Source organism: Perognathus longimembris, chromosome 1, assembly GCF_023159225.1.
Source record: "Perognathus longimembris pacificus isolate PPM17 chromosome 1, ASM2315922v1, whole genome shotgun sequence".
Lineage (NCBI taxonomy): Eukaryota > Metazoa > Chordata > Mammalia > Rodentia > Heteromyidae > Perognathus > Perognathus longimembris.
The window spans coordinates 20,125,440-20,149,647 of NC_063161.1; the positions used below are offsets into that span (position 1 = coordinate 20,125,440).

The following is a 24,208-nucleotide window of genomic DNA, read 5'->3' on the forward strand; positions in this document are numbered from 1 at the left end:
ATCGGAAGCATGTGGGGAATCAAGTGGGAAGCTGGGCTAAGGTCAAGGAAGTAGGAATGGAGGAAACGGTCACTCTGTCACCTGTGATAGGATAGGTCTCAATAACCTGAGAGATGTCATTTGTTAGACCTGACCTCTACGCTATCACCTAACCTCTGTGGCCTTCCATACCTGGAGCTTACACTTGTATTTCCAGTTTGCACAATACTCTTTTTTAGCCAGAGAATCGTGCTGGAAGACAGCAAGATCTTTCAGTCCAACTTCACCTGGACTGATGGCCCATCATTTCCAGGAAACTGTAGGAGTGAATCCTGAGCCCCTCCCACTCTCATCTTCACAGGTTCTTCCTGACCTGTCATTCATGCTGACTTCTCCAACCCACATCTATATCTGCAGCACATAGCCTAGCCCATGGTCATATCTTGTATCAAATACATATCCTAGCATTCCTTGCTGGAGCATTAAAACAAGAGTATCAGAAAGTCTGTACAAATCCTATTTTCATCAACTCTCAGTTTTTCCCTCGTTTTCATTCTAGTTATAATAGTGTTTTTATATAATATGTAATATATTATTTAATAATTCCATTTATTTATTTATTGCATAGGTAAGTAGCAAGTCCCTAACATAGCCAGGCACTACACAATATGCTGAATAATCAGTGAACCAAAAGATTACAGTTTACCCTTAGAGAGCCTACAGACTAGTAGAAACATAGACACTCCAGCAGTTATTGACTAGAGGACTAGTTACCAGGTACCAAGAGATGATCAAGAGGTGACAAAAGCCTGGGTTGAGATAGCACAGTGGGAACAGAAAGAATTACATGGAATCAAGAAACCCTTTAATGGGAGCCTAACAGGATTGGAAATGGAGATGTGGGTATCAAGGGTTCTGGTGAGTAGATGCAGGGAGGGTGGTACCATAGGTACTGAAGCAGGAGATGAGACACACCAAGGGAGAGACAGGCTTCGAATGTCAGATCAAGAGTTCACTTCTGGATATATTTAGTTGAAGATTCTTAGGCGATCATCAAAAAGATATGTCAGGATGAATATAGGCCTGACACTCAGAGAACTAACCTGGGTTGTAGACAAAAGCAATATGAACCTGGTTGATATATAAAGCTATGAGAGTGGGTAAGACTGTTAGTCCATTAAAAATAGCAATTTAGTACATTAAAAATAGCAAATTATTTCTTTTTACTTCATTTTTCCTTATGGTTTAGCCCCTGTTTTCACTGTATTTGATTTCAGCACCCTGGGTATTATGTATATACTTATTTGAATTAGGGAATGGGAACAACAAAATGGTGAGACAAAGGACAAAGGGCAAACAAATCCAACAGCAATACTCACAAGATAATATGTTGGAAATAAACTGTATAATTTTGGGGGCTTGGAAGGAGGGAAATGGGAGAAAAATGAGGGAGGGGGTAACAAGTTTGACAAGAAATGTACTCATTACCTTATGTAAGTAACTGTAACCCCTCTGTATATTACCTTGACATTAAAATTAAATTTAAAAAAAGAAACGTCTGTTAGTAAAGTATACAATAAGGAGAAGAAGACCTCAAGTTGGGCTTTACACCACTCCACTCCTAAAAGTCAAGTAAAGAAGGAGCCAGGCTGGGAGGCTGAGCAACTAGAGAGGAAGAAGCATGTGGAGATAGATGGTGTGTCATGGAAGAGAATAGAAGACAAGCTTCAAGAATGCTGCCAATAAACCAAGTTAGAAGACAAAGGGTCTACAGGGCCTGTAGAATGATTACATGGAGTTCATCAGAGTTCAGGGGAACCATGAGGCTGCAGGAGAAGATAGTATGGTGTTTCAGATACTGTGGACAGAGAGCAGTCAGGGAATTGAAGGTTGTTCTGTGTGACTTCAAGTTATCAGGTGGGTAGTGGTTAGAAAGCTGAAGCATAGGTATAAGAAATTAAATATGGGAATCCTGCCCAGGCTCAAGACTTTTTGGAGAAATAGACTGGATATAGATAGAGAGAAGACACATCATAGTTAATCAGATGGGGACAGAGATAGGAGCAGTGTTAATTAGATGGCAATATACTAGGGTCAAAGAGCTTGGGATTCTATCAGGTCTCCATGGAAGAATCTTACTTTTATTTAGCTTTTCTCCTGATTCTTGAGCAGATTACCTCCTTCTAGGTTTCTGCTTCTATACATGCTACTGCAATGATGTCTTCGTGCTTAGGGTTCTTCGTTTTATCAAGTTACCTCCCCAGGATTCTATGTCTGGAACCAGCATTTCAAATAGAATGAATATATTTGTGATTTTTGGAGCATGCTGCCAAACTGCTTTCCAAAAAAATTGTGCTAATTGGCATCTCCAACACTGGTGTTAGCATAATATATTATTGCTTTAATTTGTATTTATTTCATAACTAGTGAGGTTGAACATATTTCCATATTTATACCTACTTTTCTGAATCTCCTCTCGAAGATATATATGCCTTTGCCCACTTATTTTTGGGTATCATACTGATTTTTTTCTTTCTTCCTAACTTTATTATCTTATAATTAGTATTTTGTCTGTAGAAAACATTTTCCTGAACTATTTGCTTTAACTCTTACTTTCTTTCTTGCATAAATTTTTCTTTAAAGGAAGTCAAAGGCTGGAGGAATGGCTCATATACTTGTCCACATGTGTGAGGCCCTTGGTCCAATATCTAGAACTTTAAAAAATAAAAGAGGAAATCAACTATATGAGTATTTCCTTTTCTTCTTAAACACTTAACTGCTAGGAAAATTACCATGCTTTCAAATGGTCTGTTGTTAAATTTCATTTTCTGTTAGTTCTGTAATATAATTTCATAGAATTTCCTTAATTAGTTTAAATCATTTTTATTTATTTACTTATTTATTGTCAGTTACGAGCTTGAAGTCAGAGCCTGGGCAATGTCCCTGAGTCTCTCTGTGCTCAAGGACAGCACAGCCACAGTGCCACTTCTGATTTTTGAGTGACAAATTGGAGATAAGGGTCTCCTGGGGACTTTCCTGCCTGGGCTGGCTTCGAACCAAGATTCTCAGATCTCAGCCTCCTGAGTAGCTAGGATGATAGGTGTGAGCCACTGATGCCCAGCTAATCTTTTTTATATGTAATGTGAAATATGGATCAGATTATGTTTCTATAGTATAGGCCAGAATTTAATACTTTCTCATTAAATGACTGCTTTGTTTCCTCTTATTTTTATCATATCTGTGTTCTGTAACATACTTTTTGTATTTGTTTCTGAGCTACATTCTATTGCTATTTTATTCTATTGCTATTTTAAAAATCAAAACAGGGACGGGAATTCTTGTGATATGCATATATATAAAACAATATATACATTCAACATAGACTATACACTTATAATCCAGTGGGAGTGGTCATGCCTGAATAATTTTTTTTCAATATATGTGTTGGATAGTCTCAATCAGTTTAGATTATACTGGACAAATGTAAGTTTTTTAATGCTTACTCAGTTTTCACTAGAATTACATGAAATCTAGAAAAATTAGTAAAGGAGTGATATCTTAGTAATATATTTTTTACTAAGATATGTAAAATGTTTCTAGATATAGTCAAGATAGTTTTCATATGTTCCAAGAAAATAAGCTATATAGAGAGAGAGTTTGTTGTTTATATTTTGTGTGCACATGTGTGTGTGCGTGTGCCCGTGCGTGCATGTGTTACAGCCTGGGCACTGTCCCTAAGCTTCTTTTTCTGCTCAATGCTAGCACTCTACCACTTCAGCCACAGCTCTACTTCTGACTTTTTCATTGTTAATTGGAGATAAAAGCCTCATGGACTTTCCTGTTCTCGCTGACCTCCAAATGTTCTCCTCAGGTTTCAGCTTCCTAAGTAGCTAGGATCATAGGCATAAGCCACTACCAGCACCTGGCAATATTCACATTTTTATTTGCTAAGGTCAACTACAATAAGATCATACACAGCCTCAACAGAACACAGTTCTGCTCCCTAGTTAGTTCCAGGAAGAACGGATTATGGTAAATTGTTGTGAAGCCCAAGTCACTAATTTTAGTACTTTTATCCAACATGTAGAAATAGAAATGTAGTGTATATACATTATGCTTTTATTTGTGTTTGAATCTTTCTGTTGTTTTCATGAATGGTATTTTTCTATGAATTTAAGTTAAAAGTTTTACCTAACAGCATGATTATTGATTTCAAAGTATTACTTCACTTTATTCATTTGAATAGGTTTTTGGGGAGACAGAACGGGAATTTGAACTCAAGATCTCAAGCTTCTAAGCAGGTGCTCTACAGCTAAGCCATGCCTACAGTCCTTTTTGGGCCTGGTTGATTTTTGAGATAGGGTCTTGCTTTCTGCCTAGGCATACACCTGGACCATGATTCACCTATATCAGGCTTTCCATCATAGCTGGGGTCACAGGAATTCACTACTAGATCTGCTAAGAATTGGTCTTAAGTATTCCTGGGCTGTCTTGGAACCATGATCCTTTTGATTTTTAGCCTCCAAAGTAGTTATACTTATGGATGTGAGCCACCTGCACTTGCCTCATTAGAATAGGTTTCATTCTTATTGTTGAATTCTTGGGTCCTGGAAATCTAACCAGGCCATAGTGTATGTTAAGCACAAATTCATTGACTGCGTTACTGCTCCAGATCTCAGATTGTTGCAAGAGTGAATCTATGTATGTTTTGCTGATAGGCAACAATTTAAAATGAGCAAATCAGGACATTTTTTTCTGTATTTCATCATCCCAGAAATAGTTGTTTCTGTTACTTATTTCTTGTCTTCTAGCACTGGATAGAACTGTAAAAGCAGTGTTGATAATAGCAGTGATGGTAGAATTTCTTGTTTCAGTTGTGATTTGTAAGAGTGTTTCTAGTATCTCGCCTTTAGGGAACATAGTGTTTTGTGAGAAATGCTTTTCTTCATAAATCTTTTATACGTTTATTGATATACAACATGTTACAGAATGTTAAAGGCTCTGTCTGGTTATATAAACATGCGTAGTGTGAAGATGGACTGGTGCCATGGTTTCTGCTTGTTTCTTTCCACTGTCTCTGCTCTCCCTTGCTCTCTCCACATCAGCCATCCCACCAAGGACACCCATGCTAAAAACACGCATGAATCCTCCATCTTGCTCTCCATGCTCAAGTAATCATATAGAGACAGAGCCACACATTGGAACCTTTTTTCTTTTGGGGCCTGTACCAGGGTTTGAACTTAGGACCTCATGCTTGCTTACTTTGCTTGTCCATGGCTGGTGCTCTACCACTTGAAGAATACCCCCAAACTTTGCTTATTTCTGGTCATTTTGTATTCGTTTGTGAATTTTTTTTCAAATTATTAAAAAAGTATCTGTTAGAAGTTGTAAAAAGGGTAGTTGTGCAACTCAACATGTCGCTTTATAAGTATAATGCATCTTGATCAGTGTTGGTTATTGTGGAGATGGAGTCTCACAGACTTTCTGTCTGGGTTGGCTTTGAGATCTTCTAGATCTTAGCCTCCTTAGTTGCTAGGATTATAGATGCGAGCCACCATCATCTGGCCATGGGTACATTTTAAAAATCATTATCAGACTATGCTCTGTATACTATTCTGCATCTTGCTGTTTTTACTCAACAACACCTTAGAGAAATCACTCCTAGCCTAACTGGAATTGCTCTAATTACTTCATTTTAATGTGGATTCCACTTTGAAAATGAAGATGTTCTATTTCCTAGTTGTTTTATGTACAGAAATAAAAGGTGTTTTTTTTTGTTTGTTTGTTTCTGCCTTGTATGGGACAGCAGGCCTGCACTGGTGAAACCACTACAATGCTGTAGGCGCATGATGGACAGCTAGCAGATGCTCTTTGACTCTAGATAATAGACAGAAAGAAGTAGGGTCAGAGTCACATATTGTGATATGAGTAACTTGTAGATGGCTTTAAGGATAGGCCATATTTTTGAACTAATGTGATCAAGAGACAGAGTCAGATGTCTTATCGGTATTATTAAAAGGATCATCACAGAGCTAAGGGATGTAGCTCGGTGGAAAAGCACTTGTCCTAGGATACATGAAGTCTTGGTTGGGTTCAATTCCCAGCACCACCAAAAGAAAAGCAAGAAAAGAAATCAATCCAAAATTGTTTCCCAAGAAGAGGCTTAGTCAAATGACTAGGTTGCTTTTTCTTTCACCTTGAGAGTGATGATAAGCAGAAAAGAGGGAGGAAAGAGTTGTACGGGATGGCTTTGTGGTCTCAAATGAGCCACAGTAGGACACAGGGTGAGGAAGAAGGCCTGGGGGGTGTTTAGGTGGTTAGCATTTACTAAAATGTTCCTGATGAGATATAAATGGTAATTAAGGTATACTAATGAACCCAGAGATAGGTAAGCAAATTACATAAGCAGCATTTACAAGCTACTTCCTCCCACTGGAGTTGCCCTTAAGTTGTTGTTGTCTTTTTTTAAGGACAAAGGGAAAAAAAATCTTGCATAACCTTAACCACCTATGAGAGTCTTAGTATATTCAAAGCTCTTGTTACTTTCTACCTTCTCCATTAAAGCCAAAGCCAGTTGTTATTCAGATTAGTGAGAGAAATAAAAATAAATTGTAGCCATACCTCTGCATGGATGACTATAAAGGACCTTTTACAACCCATCTCTGTTCCTTCTGCCCCTAGGATTTGTAATTTGGCTTTGGACTCCTGCCTCGCCGCCCCCTCTGCCCCCACTACCAGGAAGACAACAGAAAATGACAACCCTCAAGTAACTTCAAATCCATGAGTTCTGACCAGTTATGGCTTGAAAGCTTGGTTCTTTTATTATTTATCACTCATTAAATGTTCTGGCTCTCCTTTATTAAATGTTAAATCATCTTAAATGGTATGGTTCTTGCTACTGAAATGGCAAAGTATAAGGGAAAGAGATAGTGGCCCATTTCCTTGTTAATGTGACATTCAAATAAAACACAGGCAGCGCCAACAGACAGGTCAACTGGCTGCTGATGAGAACTCTGTACAATTATTCATAACACAAGAGCCATAATTAGGGAGAAAATGTCTCCTTATAGCGCCCTCGAGATTGCCAGGGGGGAATTCCATTCTCCCACTGGGCAGGTTGGTTACGTGCCTCAGAAAATGCTTGAAAATGCCTAATGCATCCTCGGTTCTCATCCCATGACAAGAGCCCACTGACTCTCCAAGGCACTCGCTGGCAGTGGTCACTGCCCACAGTGATTATTGCTCCTGGTCTACCATGCTCCCAGGACATGGTAGGGAAAGTCCAGACATGTTAGGATAAGGAACCATGAAAACAAAATACCATTCTTTCACTCAGCCACATTTAAGGATTTGTTGTTTGGGTTGTTGGATGGGGGTGGAGGGAAGGAAGATGGGAGAATTTGGCCTTCAAGTGCTTTACCACTTAAGCTACCCCCCTTCATCTCCTTTTGCTTCTAGGGTGTTTTTCACATAGAGTCTAAAGCTTTTGCCTAGGCCAGCCTCAGATTTTGAGTCTCCCTACTTATGCATGCTCTGTGTAGCTAGCATTACAGGTATTCACTACTACATCTAGGGTTTGTTGCTGTTATCATTGTTGTTTTTTTAATTGGTTGACATGGGATCTGGCTAAGTTTTTGTCTGCAGTAGCCTTAAACCAAGATCCTCCTAGTCTCTACCTCCCAAATAGCTGATATTCCAGGCATGTGCCACCAAGCCCAGCCCCAAGCAAGGAATCTTGTTGACCAGGAGTATAAACTCATATTCTCTCTATTTTTCAAGTCAAGATGTCCTTCTAATGTTTACAAAGTCCATTTTCTCTCTCAATTCAACTACTGATGATCATCTTTAACTCTTCATGATACAAACTCCTTGGGGACAGGCTCATGATGTGACTTGGTGACTACTGTCCTCCCACACCCTGAAGAGTGAATGGCATCTAGTAAGAACTCCCAATCCACTAACTACATGAATGGACGCCTACAACAAAAGCTGTTCCATTGATGATAGACATTTTCCATCCAGAAGGAAGTTACCATCAGCTGTGTAAGATGAGACAATACCAAGGAAGTAAACAAACAAAAATCTTCCCTCTTACCTTATCTCTGCTGCTTCGAATTATCTGAATATGAGGGCATTTCTTTGCTCCAGATGAAATATCCAGCCAAGTGTGTAAGTTCCCTGCTTGTCCACAATCTCCTCTAAAAGTGCATCTAAAAACACAAAGGGAACAAAATAGGAAACACCACACAACATTAGTTACAACTTTCTCCTACTTGGCTTCAGTACAACATCCTTTGTATAGTGGATTATTGATTTTGCTTGAGGGTAGGAGCAAGAGGCTAAAATCATGAAAAGCAACAAGCAAACAGCAAGAGTTCTGTTTTCTGGTTTTTTTTCTATCATGTCTGGGAGCACAGAACAAATGTCAACAACATGTTGAACTTAGACTCCTGAGCCATCTCTCAAGCTGACATCGCCAAATACATTCAAAACACATCCTCTCCAGATTTTAAAATAAAGGACTCCATTGTAAATGTACCTAATGCATATTGAATAAATTTTAGGCTTGCAATTGAATCATTTGTTTTGTGTTTCAAAAAAAATAATAAAGCTACTATTTTGTGCTTTGCAGCAGAACGATTAAATAAAAAAAATTTTTTTTCAAGGGCAGAATCTGCCCAAGAATTTGATAAGCTATTCCATAACCATCTGCTGTAGAACATTTATTTAGACAGATTCCAAATTATATCAAAAGATATGGGAGAAATATTTTCCAGGGCCACTTTCCCAGGTCAACCAGCACAGAGGATGTCCCATGTACATTTTCAGTTGTGTCCCAGGCTATTTGACAAACAGATGCTCAGAAGCTGAGAAGTGAGATTGCTGGCTTCCTTGATACCAGGGTCACACTAGGCCACACTCTAGGTCACACTAACTGGGGAGCCTTTGTCTCACTAGATAGGCCACCAACCCAATAAGGAGAATGACTACCAAGTGCCACATTATCTTCCAATGATGTAGGACTCCACAGACATCCCACTGAGTAGTAATAAGAACAAAACACCCCTGGTATCTACCCCTCCTCAAGGGCAAAGATTAAAAATGAAGGGGGGTGAACCAGTGGCAACCAGTTTGAAAAGAAACTGAAAACACATGAATCATGAGACTGAAAAGTCACCAAATGGTGACCACATTCAGCTGTGGGAAATCCCCGAGAGGATCCTTGGGACTCTGGAACAAGGTCTGCATGGGTCTAAACCATGTATTTGACTTCAAAAGAGATCATTTCTTCTTCTTCCTCTTTTCTCTCCTTTTGATTCTTAAGAATTTAGGCCTGATGGCTTCATCTCAGAGCTCTGGGCTAATTTGAACATGACCAAAATAGAACAGGAAGTCATTGAGTTTCACTACACATCATCCCCAAGTACAATAGTCTTAGAATGTCAACCACTAGGGAACTCCCGCTCCCCATGAACACATCTGGGTCCCAAATCCCATTCCCTACCACCACATCTGTGTCACTTCTTTTGCCAAATACCACCAAAGAGATTTTCATTAACAATTCTCCAAAGTCATAAATTCATGTGACCCTTGATGGCTCACATGTCCGTCACGGACATTAAGTTCAAATTAAACCACCTCCCCATGTCAGGGAGAGTTTGCAACGGAGGGACACGTATGGCTATACGGAAGCACAGAGAAAAACATCTTGGCACTGGTTCCTTATTTATATTTGAAAGAGATCAGGACTGTCAAAATCTCCCTACCTCTCTTGGGCATTTTGGTTTGTATAAGGCACTTCCTCTGCCTATAAGAGAGAAAAAAATAATGCAGCCAATTTTAGAGAGACTGGAGTACAAATATTTTTGTAGGCTCTTAATGCTGCCTAGGAGTCAAGGCCTAAGGCTGCCAAAAAAACAAGTGTAAAATATTTCATACAAATAGTGCTACGATTTGCCAATTTGTAGGCAGAAAACAGTAGTGCCACTGAGCTATCTCTCCTTTTTCTGAACTCCTATAGCATTTCCTGTCAGCGCCACACGTTTTGGTGTTTAATCATATGCTGCCTTAAATTACAACTTAACTGTTTCATATATCTTTGTCATTTAGCCTACATAAGCATTAAGCTTCTCAAAGGAAGAGAGAACATCTTTAATATTTCTTTAGCAAAGCCCTTAGTGTCTGGCAGCATCAGATGCAAATACTAGGGTTTCAATAAATATTTTTGAGTGAATGGATAAAATATGAAATCTCTATCAGTCCCCTTTCTATGGATTTTTTTCCCTTTCTTGAGTTTTGATTTGTGTCTGACTCCTCTTGATAGGAAAAAAAGTTCATTTTTTTAACCTAAACTAAAAGTCTGAATGTGAGGATTAAATTAAAAGTTGAGGTTAGTTGATATTTGAAAGAAAACATAAAGTCAAACATATAAGGACGCTTTCATTTTCTATTCTGTATAAGATGTGTGTAAAATCTGGCCCTCTTAAGCACCTAAACAAAAATTGTTGATGCCAAAAAAATACCTCTGAAATCTCTAGACTCTCATTCCTTGCCTCTCACTTGTTTAAAGAAAATTTAAAAAATAAAGCAAACTGTGACACCAAGAATGTATAACCAGATGGTCAACCAACAACAATATCTTATTACTTCTCAAACATTGCAGATTGTAAAATCTTCATGACAGCATATTACCCACACATTCACATTTCTCACATCTCAGAGTGCCCACATTTCAGTAAACAGAATCAGTTTCTTTGAAATCATTCCTTTTCAAAGCTATCACTCTGATTCCTGTGTATCAACAAAAGCAATGGTCAAGTATCCACTGCTGAAATAATCTTCCAGTCCCTCAGACCCAGCTCCTGGAGAGGTTGAGTCCTCAGTGAGCCACTTTCCAAAGGGTGGATTTCTTAACTGGCTTCATTTCAATTTCTTGAGACCCCAGATATGAGAGAAAGTGAATCAGGATTAGCTTGGGTATATACTAGAGGAAATGGCAGTGACAAGTTGAGTTTTTTTTTTTTTTTTTGCTTTTGCTATTACTTTTTGCTCTAGCTTCTTCTGAGAATCTGTCAGTTTGTGCTACTGTAACAGAATACACATGACTGTATAATTGATAAAGAATGGAGATTTCTTACAGTCCTGATGGCTGGGAAATTTGAAATCAAGTGGCCTGAATCTGGTGAGGGCCTGTAGCTGTGCCCATCCCAAGGCAGAAAGTGTAAGGGTAGGATATAATGAAAGCCAGAGAAAGAATTCACAATCTTAACCCCTTTCCTTTTATAATTGGCCTTAATGTATTCACGGAGGTAGAGCTCTCTCAGCCTAAACAATTCCTATTAGGTCCTGCCTCTCAACATTGTTTTGCATTCAAACCATTTAACATGTCACCTCTTGCCCTAAAATTCATGACTTCTCCCATGAAAAATATATTCTTCCTATCTCCAAAGTCTTAGCTGATCTAGCATCAACTCAAATGCCCCAAATCCAGAGTTTTATTTAAATAAAATATGGGTGAAACCCAAGGCAACATTCACCATTATCCATGAGCACACATAACTAAACATGTATATTCCAAAACACAGTGATGAGGACAGATATAAGATAGACTTTCCCAACTTGGAAAAAAATTATATTAAGCCAAGTAAGCCAGACCCAAAGAAACAGAGGTTGCATGGTTTCCCTCATTTGTGGTAACTAGAATGTGCCTACAAATCTACAAGTAAACACACTGGATGATATAAACAAAAAGATATACTGGGACATGATAAACTATACAGGTTTCTCGGTATTCACACAGAGACCAAAGGAGGATATTCTTAGGAGAGGACCACAAAGGCTCAATAGCTATGTGCATAAACTCATGTAAAACAATATTTCTCCAAATGAACTCCAGGAAATGGAAAGAAGAAGTTTTCTTTGTTGCTGTTTTTTTTTTTCTTTTCCTTTTGTCTTGTTTGTTTATGTGTCTTTGGGAGGGTAAGAGGGGGCACAGAAATGGTTGTACAAAGAGTGAACAAATGCAGCACTGATAGTCACTAGGCACTATGTTAGAAGTGAACTATACAACTTAGGGTTGGGGACAGGAGAGAAAAACTGGGATAGAGTGAGGGAAATGGTGACATTGTCAGAAAAGAAATGTGCTTTTTATCTGACTTATATAACTATAACCCCTGTGTATATCACTTTTACAATAACAATTTAAAAAATAGATTTTCCTATTCTAAAACAGAAATAGGAAGAAAGAAAGGGATAAATGATCCCACATAAAGTCATGCAGTCTTCAGGCTCCAGAGTAATCTCTATTGACTCCTTGTGCCACATCCTTAAAACCCTAGGGTGGTGTTTCAGGCAGCTCTGCCTCTTTGGCTTTGATGGGCTCAGTCCACTCATCAGTGCATGATCATGGGTTGGTCTTGTGTCTGGAGCTTTCTTCCAGGGGTGGTCCTAAAATCTTAGCTCTCAGGAGCTCCATTTTCCCATGGTCTCCCTAGATATCCCCTACTATGGACTCTCTGGGAATTTTCTCCTTCTCCCTAGAACAAGTTAATGTAGGAACCACCAGGCTGCCTATGATAAATGGCCTTTGGAATCTATGTAGAGGCCATCAGGGCCCCACAGCTTATGAGCAGTCAGTACCAGGTAGAGATTACCACAGCCCATCAGAATGGTGGCCTGAATAGGAACCATCGCTGAGGTGGCTAAGGAGCACTGAGCCAGAATGCAAGGGACAGGATCCTGACGTTGCTTGAACAATGAATGCTGGGGTTCTAAGAATAACATTCTGGAACCTTTGCCTGCAAGGTTCCAGCTTGCCTTGATGATCTCACAAACGCCATAGAGGTCACTTTGAAGACTAGAACCTGACCGGCTAGCCATAACAATCTTTTTAGTGAATGGTCCTTGCCACACTCACACCTCTGATCTGATCTCTTAAAAATGACTTTCTGGAATCGTTTGTCTTTTGGAATCATGTTTTTATCCTTTGTCTCTCAATTACAAAACCATTTGGTGTAAACCAACTGTACAACTCATTGGGGGGAAAGGGCAAGAGGGAGGGGGGAGACGGGTGAAAAATGAGGGAGTATGGTAACAAGTTGAACAAGAAATGTACTCACTGCCATATGTATGAAACTGTAACCCCTCTGTACATCACTTTGGCAATAAATAAGTAATATTTTTTAAAAGAAATGACTTTTTGCTCTTTGCATGGCCAAGCTGTGAATGTTCCAAAAATCTCCCCACTGCTTCCCATCTCATTACAAAATTTGTCTTGAAATTACTTTTCTTCTCTCCCATCTTATGATATTCAGTTAAGAGGATCCATACCACCCCTTCAATACCCTGCTCATAAATGTCTGCCACCATCCAGATTTCTTCCAGAGTCATTCTTAAGGTCTACCTTCCTCAGCATTATAGGAATAGATACAGTTCCACCAATCATGGAATGAAGATGGCCTTTGTTCCCACTCCCAAAGCCTTGTTCCTCATTTCCATCTGAGACCCCAACCGGATGGTGTTTAGTATCTCTGTTTCTACCTGTATTCTGATCATGACCACTTAAGTGAGAGGCCACTTTCTACAGAGAAAATTCTAGGTTTTTCCTGCATTTTTGGTCTTCTGAGTCCTCGCCAAGATCACCCTGAGCACTCCACTCACAGTAACTTACTTGTGTGCATGTGTTTTTTTCCCCTAGCTTACTCTTCCATATTCTTCCAGCCTCTACCCATTACTAGTTCTGTGGCCACTTCAACATTTGTAGTAGCAACAGATCCACTTCTCAGCACCAATTTTCTTACTGCATTGAATGCTATAATAGATTATTGAAAGACTGGGTCGCTTGTAAAGAACAGATGTTTCTTAGAATTCTGGAGGTGAGAAATGTAAAGTTGGGTCTGGCTCACTTCACTTAGTTTGATTTTTTTTCCAAGTCTTTCCATTTCCTTATGAATGGGGCAATGTCATTCTTTCTGATAGAGGCATAGAATTTCACATAATTAGTACATGTCTAGGATAATCCTAGCAGAAGATCACAATAGCTCAATAGCTATATACATATGAATACACAAGATGATGGTAAGCAAAATGAACTCCAAGTTATGGAAACTAGTGGTTAATCATTGTTGTTGTTATTTTCAACATGCCATGTGAAATTATGCCTTTTTCTTTTGTCTTTCTTCCCCATGGTTTTACCCCTGATATCACTGTAACTGATTTTGATACCCTGGATATTGTACATATGTATATTGGAACTAGGGAAGGGAAGGGGAATATCAAAATGGAGAGACAAAGGATAAAAGAAAAACCAATGCAACAGCAATACTTGTAAAACTATATGCTGTAAACCAACTTTACAACTCATGGGGGGAGGAAATTTGGGAGGGGGGAAAATGAGGGAGGAAGTAGCAAGTTGGATAAGACATTTATGTACTGCCTTACATATGAAAGTGTAACCCCTCTGTCCCTCACTTTGACAATATAAAAATAAATGTTTTAAAAAAGAAGTATAAAGTTGAAGAGCCCTCTCCTGCATCACCCCATGCAGAAGGTAGAAGGGCAAGGAGGGCAAGAGTGAGGGATTGAACTCAAGTCTCAAGCCCTTTTATAACTACCATTAATCCATTCATGAAAGCTATGTGACGTCTCCCATTAGGCCTCATCTCTCCATGCTGTTACATAGGAGATTAATTTTACCATGTATGCTTTGTGGAGAAGACATTCAAACCACATCAGATGAAAACCACTATCAGAAAAACCCTAAGATCCCAGTCAGTATTTTATTTTGGTAGCCCCTAATTCTAGTTAGAGTCTCATGCCGACATGATAAAATCCTTAAGTAGACACAAACCTCTACACAAATTAGAAAATAAACACTGTCCAAATACAAAGGAAAGATCACTTGAAAAGAAAAAAATATTAATCTTAAAAAAAACCACTCAACATGTGCAAACACTGTGTGTGAAAACTATGAAGTGCATACAACTACTCAAGAAGGACTGTTTTTATTAGTTTATGATATAATATGTGATAGAGTTTACATATGTGATAGATAGTTTAATATGTGATAGAATTTACATAAATAGTAATAGAGTTTGATATTGTCACTCAACTAAAGACAAGGATCACTCCAGAAAAAAAAGTATGTTCTAAATCTATCTAGGCTCCAACTGACAGACAGGGAGGTTCTAGATACTTCTAAGTTTTTTGTTTGAAATTCATAAAGTCTTTTTGTATAGTAAGTTTGCTTCTGGAGTAGGTGAAAATCTGTGGATCCCATAATATCCTGCATAAGTATCCACTAGACAATGATAATGACATAGTGAAAGCTTTACTTTGCCAGTTACTATTCTGAGTGTGTACAGTTAGTTTTTGCCACAACCTCATTTTCTTTTTTCTTTCTGCACTAGTCCTGGGACTTGAACTCAGGGCTTGAGCACTGTTCCTGAGCTTCTTTTGCTCAAAGCTAGCACTCTACCACTTTGAAACACAGTTACACTTCTGGCTTTTTCTGTGATTAACTGGAGGTAAGAGTCTCACTGACTTTCCTGCCAGGACTGGCTTTGAACCTCAGTCTTCAGATCTCAGCCTCCTGAATAGCTAGGATTACAGACACAAGCTATCAGTCCCAGGCTACAACCTCATTTTCTAAGAATGAAACAGAGGCCACAAGATGTAAAGAACTATTCCCAGCTCATGTTGCCAAGTGGCCAGGGGGCTGACTTCAGAGCCACAAACTAGGCCACCTAGCTACTTGGCTTTCTACAGACCTAACCACCATTGAATTAAGACCCTCAGAGTTATTCCTGCCTCTCTGTGTTTGCAGGGTGGGCCTGAGCCCACAAGAGACTGGGATGGGGGCCCCAGGACCAAAAAAGGTGTGATAGGGTCTTTTGGATGAAGAGGGTAGCAAGGATGTTGGGGGTAGTGAAACAATGAGGTGGAAATCATAAAAGATTTCAAATTTTCACCTATCAATAGCAAACACAAAGCATCCAATTAGAGGTTAAGATTTCAGATGGCCCCAGACTTACAAATATGTTATACTCTTAAAAAATAGGCTTGTAAACCATCCATTTGTTACATGGAATGGATTTCCCTCCATAGAAATAATATGCGGGTTCCAGATTGGGCCACAAACCTAGTTATTCATAATGGAACTTTAACACTATGTATGTTGCAATGAAAGAGTCACAGAAAACAAGGAAGATGCAGCCATTTGCATTATATAGCAGTTTTTCTTCTTTTTTACTTATTTGTGTTTCTGCTCAGCTGGTAGTCTGGGAAGAGTGCCCAGTTGGATCGACTTTTAAATTTATTATTACAGTATTGTATTTGTACAGCATTTCTATTTTTTTAAATAGGCATGGCTTAAATTATTAATTATTTTCATGCCAACATAAAGGACAAGGAGACTCACCTCTGATAAAGGGGATGGAGTTTCCAGGCAAATGGAATCCACATATACAGGTCTCAGAGACCTTGAGGATCTGACTCTATTAAGCTAGATTCTCAGTAAAAATTTACCACTTACTCAACCTTGAAATAGAAACTCTGAACTCAGAAATTCAACGTGTACTTCCTGCCACTAGGATTTCATCAGCATCCTCTAATCTAATTGTTCACGAAAAGCAGACAGTCCCTGAAGAAATCTGATAACTAAATATCAGGTAATTGGCTGGAAGGTGGGGTGAGTGTGACCTGTTCCAAAGATTCTACACTGATATAATATCAGAAAACTTTTAACAAGCAAACGATCCTGCTTCTCTTTCACGGGGAACTGCATTCATGCTGGGGGATGGTTTTGCTCCAAGAGCATCCCAAGGTCTATTAGTAAGTGATTTCAAACAGATGTCTGCATCTTTAGGAAAGGCACAGAGCCCAAAGGAGGGACCAGGTGGTCTTCAGAACCTGAGGACTTTCATTACAATTGCTAGTCCATGAGATGAAGAAACCAGCTCCACTAAATGAAAGAGAATAGGAAGTCAGTGTGACAAACTAAACTCTGAATTAAAGGCTCCCAGAGTTAGGAAAGAGGAATGCCAAAATACAAGACCAAAATAACTTGCTAAGAAAGCTGAAAAATTGGATCCTCATCACTGGAGCTGCAAGTCAGTCTACATGATAAAACTATGCTAATAACAGAGACAATTTAGAAGGCTTTAAGGGGGAAAAAAAAAGCAAAAACATCTAACTTGCCAGGCAACATCTTTTTCACATGATTTGATTCATTTATTCTTCACCACAAAACTATGAAGCAGCTACTATAATTTCCCTTGCTATACAGATGGGGGAAACTAAGGCAGAGGAAGTTCCACATTAGGCCAGGTGCTGTTGGCTCGTGTCTGTAATCTTAGCTACTCTGAGGACTGAGATCTGAGGATCTCAGTTCAAAGCCAATCAAGGAAGGAAAATCCATGAAGACTTTTATCCCCAATTAAGCACCAAAAAAGGCAAAAGTGGAGCTATGGCTTGTCTCAAGTGGTAAGGTACTAGCCTTGATCAAAAAAGCTTGGGGACAGCACCCAGGCCCTGAGTTTAAGCCCAAGGACTGGCATAAAAATAGAAAGAAAGAAAAACAAAAGCTCCACCTGGTTATCCTAAGATCACAAATTAGTAACTGAAAAAGCTGAGTCAGAAGTAAGTCAGGCACTGGTGGCTCATGCCTATAATCCTAGCTACTCATGAGGCTGAGATCTGAGGACCGCGGTTCCTGCTCGAGCAGGAAAGTCCATGAGACTCTTACCTCCAACAAACTAAGAAAAAGCTGGGAGTGGTGCTATGGCTCAAGCAGTAGAGCACTAGCCTTAGCACAAACAGGCTCAAGGAACAGTACCCAGGCCCAGAGTTCAATCCCCAGGACCAGAACACACACACACACACACACACACTATAGTGTAACTTCAAATTCCATGTTCTGATCTACTATTTATATTGTCTCATAATAGCTATCATCAGCTAAACCATTTTGTCTTAATCTGCTTTGTGCCACTGGACAGAATTCTACAGACTGTGTAACTTATAAAGAAAATAAATGTATTTCCTACAGCTATAAGGCTGGATGATGGACACAAGGTTAGACAGTCTGCATCTAGTGAGGGCCTTCTTGTGTTATTATATGGTGGAAGGTAGAAGAGCAAGAGAGGGCACTTGTGTGCAAGAGAGCCAGAAATCAGAACTTCAGCCTGGATCCCTTTCATAATTGGCACTAATCCATTAGTGAGAATGGACCCTCATCACCTAACTACCCCCACCTAGGCCCCATCTCCCAACACTGTTTCATTGAGGATTAGGTTTCCAACACGAGTTTTTTGGGAGACACATTCAAACCTCATCACCTTCTTAGTGCCATGGGCCTAGCATTGTTTCTAAGAGTTTCTGGAAGAAATCATTAACCTGCACAGCTACTTTGGGAAATAGGCCTCAATGTTGGCACCTTCGTGGCAGAAAGAAGGGAACAAAAGTAGAGAGGAGCCAGTTAGCCTGGTGCCTGTTCTGGTCTCTACACTCTTACTATTAATGACTACTCTACACTTTTACTATTAATGACTACTCTCAAATTATACAAAAATTACATAGGTTTCCTGGGTAGCAACATCATAAATGCCAAAGTGACAGTAGGTTCTCCCAGGTCCTGACATATAGGAAAATGTCGGTTCTACTGCATTTCTCAATGTGTGTTCCTCAGATTGTTTGGGGTGTTAATGTTAAAGTAGGGTTCCATTGCCAAGAATCCATCTTCTGCATTCTATCTTGGCTCATCGCCTCTCACTGGGTGAGAGATGTACATGTGAATGCTTCTGGCTGAGATCTCCCTCTTTCCAGGCTCCAGTATGTCTAATCAACCTCCACTTCTAGGCAATCCTCAAACACATGCTGATCATAGTACCCCATGCTCAGTAGTCTCCAATGACAGCCCTTCACCTAACCTTCCATTATCAGAGGCTAAAGCATGTTGTTCCATGAAGAATTCTCTACCTCACTGTCCTCTGGCTCCTAACATTCCTTCCCAACTCATTCCTGGGTAAGACCACACTGGTGTATTACCAGAGTTTCTTTACCTAGAAAGCATGGCTCTCTAATAGCTGGCATATAGTGCCTGTTAGAGAGCAGGAATAGATAAACACTTGTAGCAACCATGTTAGACCCTTGAAAATATGTGATGTTCCCACTGCCAGGAATGCCCAAGTACTGGGATGAAATTGTATCTCCTGTTCAACAGCTAGATCAATGTCACTCCCTACATTCACCACTATGTCCAGTCTCCAGGAAAAGGGGTCGCTTTCTCCTCTGAGTCCTAACAGCATTTTACTCATTTTTCTAAGTAGACACAACACTGCACTAGCAGAGGAGTGCCTGTGCCTCCCACTAGACTACAAGTCCTCCAAGAATCTCAGCATACCTAGATCTAGCACCTCACCTGGCCTTCATTCTGCAAATATTTACTGAGTGGCCATCTGATGCTAAGACAATACCAGGCACTGGAGTCACATCAATGCACATGCCAGTTAAGGTTTGGAGCTTACATTCCAGAGAGGTACACAGATTAAAAACCACATAAGCAGATAACCATTTACAATCATCTCAAATAAAGTTAAGTATTCTGTAGAAATCAAAAGTATAATAAGAAAGAACTTATTTTAGATAAGCTGGCAAATAAATACATGCTTCATCTTAGAAAGTTCAAGGTTAAGAACCCTTTGCACATCGAGAATAAGAGGAAGAGCATTCCACATGGAAGAATCAGCATGTACAAAGTCCCTGCACTCAATTAAAGAGACCAGTCTACCTAGAACTTCCTGAAGGCAGAGGGAGAAAGTGGTTCTGCCACTTGCAAACCTATGACCTTGAGTAAGCATTGTGACCTCTTATCTCAGGCTCTTCATGACAGAAATGGAAATAACAGTTTCCACCTTGTGGAGTTGTTATAACATCGCTTCACTAAATATTGCTGTTATTATAATATGAACAAGTGAAATAAAATTTAAGCAAGAATTTGGATTATATATGTATATTCCTGCATACTTATTGTATATATAATAGATGTATATATACATGTATATACTTTCATTACATATTGACATATATATGCTTCTTTTATGCACATGCACATATATGTATGTGTGTATATACATGTACATACATACATATATATGGACATATGAGTATGTGCAATAAATGTGCATATATATGTGTGTGTATGCACATATATAGCAGCAAGAAAGGGATGTGGGTAGTAAAGTTGACCAGTTGTCTATTTGCATTGTTTACACATAGTAGCTCAATAATCAATGTACTTTATTGAGTAGATAGGCCAGCATGGTTCAAAGCTTATTAGAAGATTCTTAATCACAAATATCCTTCCTCCCAAAATTCAAGGACCTTGTGGGTTCCTCATGCCATAAACAGCAGTTATTGGAGCATGTATTTGTTGGCTGTCTACTTTCCCTACCAACCTCTGGGTTCTCTGGGGCAGAGTCTCATTCATCTTCATTGTCCCCAGGGCCTAGTATAGGACCTGGCCTCTGGCTGATACTCAGTGAAGGTTAGCTGAATGAGATTAATTAAATTTTAAAGTGACAAAATTCGTGTCCATGTCTCCATGATACCAGCATAAGTTGTTTCATTGATTTTTATTCAGAAGGTTGGTCCGTTAACTGGAGTGGTGGAAAATCAGCCTCTGTCTGATTTTGGAGCTGTTTAACACATATAAAACCTATTTGCACACTGAGACACTCACCCGAATGGAATTTGTGGCCTTCGCCCCCTGTGATTCTGTAGTGGGAGAGGAGTGTAGTAAAAGTTGGCATTTTTTATTTCCAAATGCAGACCATATGCTTTAGAATTTAGGGTAGGCCTTAGAAAAAGTAGGTAATGTGGAAATAAAAAAGGGAAAATGCTGCCTCTTGAGTTAGGAAGGTCTGGGATCTCCTGCTCTGTCTTACATTCTCTGGGACACTGGGGCACATTCCCTGGCTGCTGTGAGCCTCATTTCCCCAATAGTGAACAAGTGGCAATGATATTCCAACCCCCTCCTCCCAGGGGCAATACTGAGTCTCACCCTCAGTCTACTGAAAATGTGCAGGCTCCATACAGCAGAAGGAAAACATGTAAGCCTTACAAAATGTCAATTGCAGAAACCAAGACCTTCAGGCAAACCTCCAGAATGTCTCAACGTTGTGCTTGGATGTGGATTTGTTGCTGGGAACAGGACAAATAGTAGGTCACAAAGACAAGTGAAAACATTTGAGACATTTTTAAAAGCCAATCAATATATACTTATGAAAGTGCATGCTGCCTGAGATAAGGTCATTTAAAAAAAATCCATTCCATTAAAACATATATTTACTAAAAAGTGTTCGTAATGGGGCTTGTTGGAAGTCAGAGAGCAGCAATTAGAGAAATGGCACAGGTAAGTACTGTTCTTGGGATCTTGAGGTCTGAGGACCTCAGTTGCCAACTCTACCAAGCTGGCTACCGTGCAGTGTGAGCATCCTTCCCACGGAGGCAGCCCAGTGGCCACTGTCTGAATGCAGGTGGTGGAGCTGTGCCCCTAGCAATTCTATCTCCTCTTCACCGTCTGCTTTGCAATGCGTAGGCTTAAGTCACAGTCCCTCTAATAGCTGATAGATGATGACCCTGGGGACTCAGCTTGACCCCCCAGGCCCTTCTCAGTGTTAAAAGACACCCCCCCCACACACACACACACACGCCAAGTCCCTTCCAGAACTGGTGGTAACCCAGATGCACAGGTTTGGCCTATGTGGGGGTAATTCAGCAGTGCCCCAAGGCCCCAATAACATCTCCCTCTTTGCTCCCCACTGCTTCCACCCCACAGACACTTGTCCTACTTGCTTTGACACAATTAGTCGGCACAATGGGGTCCTCACACGAGAAGGAGGGGCCATCTCCAAATCCCATTATTGCTGTCATTAGAGGTGCACTGGACCATAAAGAATTGTCACCACACAGACTTTGAGCCTGGGATCTGCATAAAGACACATCCGGAGTTGAGAAGAAAGAGAAACAAAGGCAGACTTAGAATGCTCTTCAGTTCTGAACTGTCCTCATGGCCACTCTGCTAAATACTGTTGTCATCTTTATAGGGGAGAATTTCCAAAGCTGAAAGGGATCTGGCCTTGGCTCCAAAGTTCCCTTCCTAGTGAGGCTTTCCAGGACCCCTAATCTAAAACTATAACCTTCTCTGAGTCCAACCAATGCTCCCTGTCACTTTTCTTGACTGTATTTTTCTTCATAACACTGACTGACATCAGACATTCCATTCCCTATTAATTTTTACTCTAACTTCCTTCAGACAGTGGAGTTACGTGTTCTACCCCAACAAAGGCTTACTCAAGACCTCAGAATGTCACCATAGTCAAAAGTGCAATTAGTTAAGGATCGCAAGCTGAAATCCTCCTGGACTTAAGCTGTGCAATGACTTTCCGTCTAAGAGGAAGGAGAGAAAGATATAGGCACACACAGGAAAGGAGGTTCTGCAAGACTGAAGCAGAAATGGAGTTAGCTTGCCATAAGGCAGAAAATACTAGAAGCCAGCCACTGGAAGTTGGGCTGAGTGAGGACAGATCAGAGGGACCCCAGCCCTGGTAATCCTTGATTTCATACTTCTAGCCCCCAGAAGTGTGGAATTAAGTGTGTATTCACAGTGATTCAAGTTATCAACTTGGTGGCCATTTGTGATGGTATCCCAGGAAGTGGCTCATGCTTATAATGCTAGCAACTCAGGATGCTGAGATCTGAGGATCATGGTTCAAAGCCAGCCTGGGCAGAAAAGTCCCTGAGTCTTTCTTATCTCCAATTAACCACAAGAAAAATTGGAAGTGGTGCTGTGGCCCAAAGTGGTAGAGTGCTAGCTTTGAGCAAAAGAGCTCAGGGACAGCAACTAGGAGTTTGAACTCAGCTTGAACTCAGGAGTTCAAGCCCCATGGCTGACACTCCCCCCACCCAAGAAAACCCCCCAAACACCTCAATTAGGTGGGCCTGAATGGAGGTAGGGCACTTGTTCATGGCAAGTACTGAGAAACAAGCACTTAGGACGATGTCTGACACATACTTGGCACTCAGTAAACACTCATTAAATGAATATACAGATGCTCAAATCTTCAAGGAGAGGGGTCCTGAGTTTCATGGTCTTTCTGAAGTTCTCAGTCAGTACAAAAAGTGCATTTGGAATGTTGACCCAAGGTTCTCATCTCCCTGCTGACACGAGGGACATGCCTCTTTTCTGCCTCTCTTCCTCTTTCCTACAATGGTAGCTAAGGGAATGGCTTGAGAATTAGAGTTAAACCTGGATTTGAAGACTATTTCTGCTACTTGTGTAATCTGCAATAAGTTAATAATGGCTCTCAAAGATGTCCACATCCTTAATCCTTAGATGCTACCTTATATGACAAAGTATTTGGTAGCTATGATTAAGGTGAGTATATTAATTTTATTTTGTTATTGTTATTATAAAGGTGATGTACAAAGAGATTAGTCAGGTAAAGAGTACATTTCTTTTTGGACAATATCACCCCTTCCTTCACTCTCTCCCAGATGGTAAGTATATTAAGATAAAGGAGTTATGACTGTGGTCCATGTAATTACAAGGTCCCTTATAAGAGCAGGCAGGATAGTTTGAGTCAGAGATGGGAAGACAGAAACAGAGTTTAGAGCCAGAGGGAACTGGAGATGCCACATTGAAGGTTTTGAAGATGCAGGAAGGGGCAGCAAGCCAAGGAATGCAAGCTGCCTCCAGGAGCTGGAAAAGGCAAGGAAATAGATCCTCTCTACAGCCCCCAGAAGAAATATAGCTCTGTCAACACCTTGATTTCAGCCCAGTGAAACCCATTTGTGAAACCGTGACTATAAAACCCAGACTTGTGAAACTCCAGAGCTATTATAATAAGGTCCTGCAGTTTGAAGCCTCTGGTGATATGTTATAGTAGCAGTGGGAAACTAAATACAATCTCTACCAGCCTTCTCATCTACAAAGTGGGGTTGGTAATAGTACTGATGTCAACTTGCTGTTCAGTTGAAATGACCCCTTTCACAATCTCACGTAGAACAGCCCAACAGCTGAATGCCTCAAACAGGGACCAGGGAATTCTTGATGGCCTTTTATTGTCATGTGGAACAAGCCATGAAGAAGAAGATGAAGAAAACAGAGTGAAGATTAAATAATCAAGGAGAGCATCTAGCTATCCCATAATCAGTATATCTGGGAGCTCTG

The 24,208-nt window shown here is 40.1% G+C and overlaps 1 protein-coding gene across 2 annotated transcripts in view; it reads right to left on the reverse strand.

Moving 5' to 3' along the window:
- The window catches only part of Plxnc1 (plexin C1), a 152,717-nt gene that overhangs the window by 83,028 nt on the left and 45,481 nt on the right, over nucleotides 1-24,208 (reverse strand). For both annotated transcript variants that reach the window (XM_048358243.1, XM_048358250.1), the window contains exon 5: nucleotides 8,075-8,189. In XM_048358243.1, coding sequence (XP_048214200.1) covers nucleotides 8,075-8,189 — 115 coding nt within the window. The remainder of the gene's footprint in view (nucleotides 1-8,074; nucleotides 8,190-24,208) is intronic.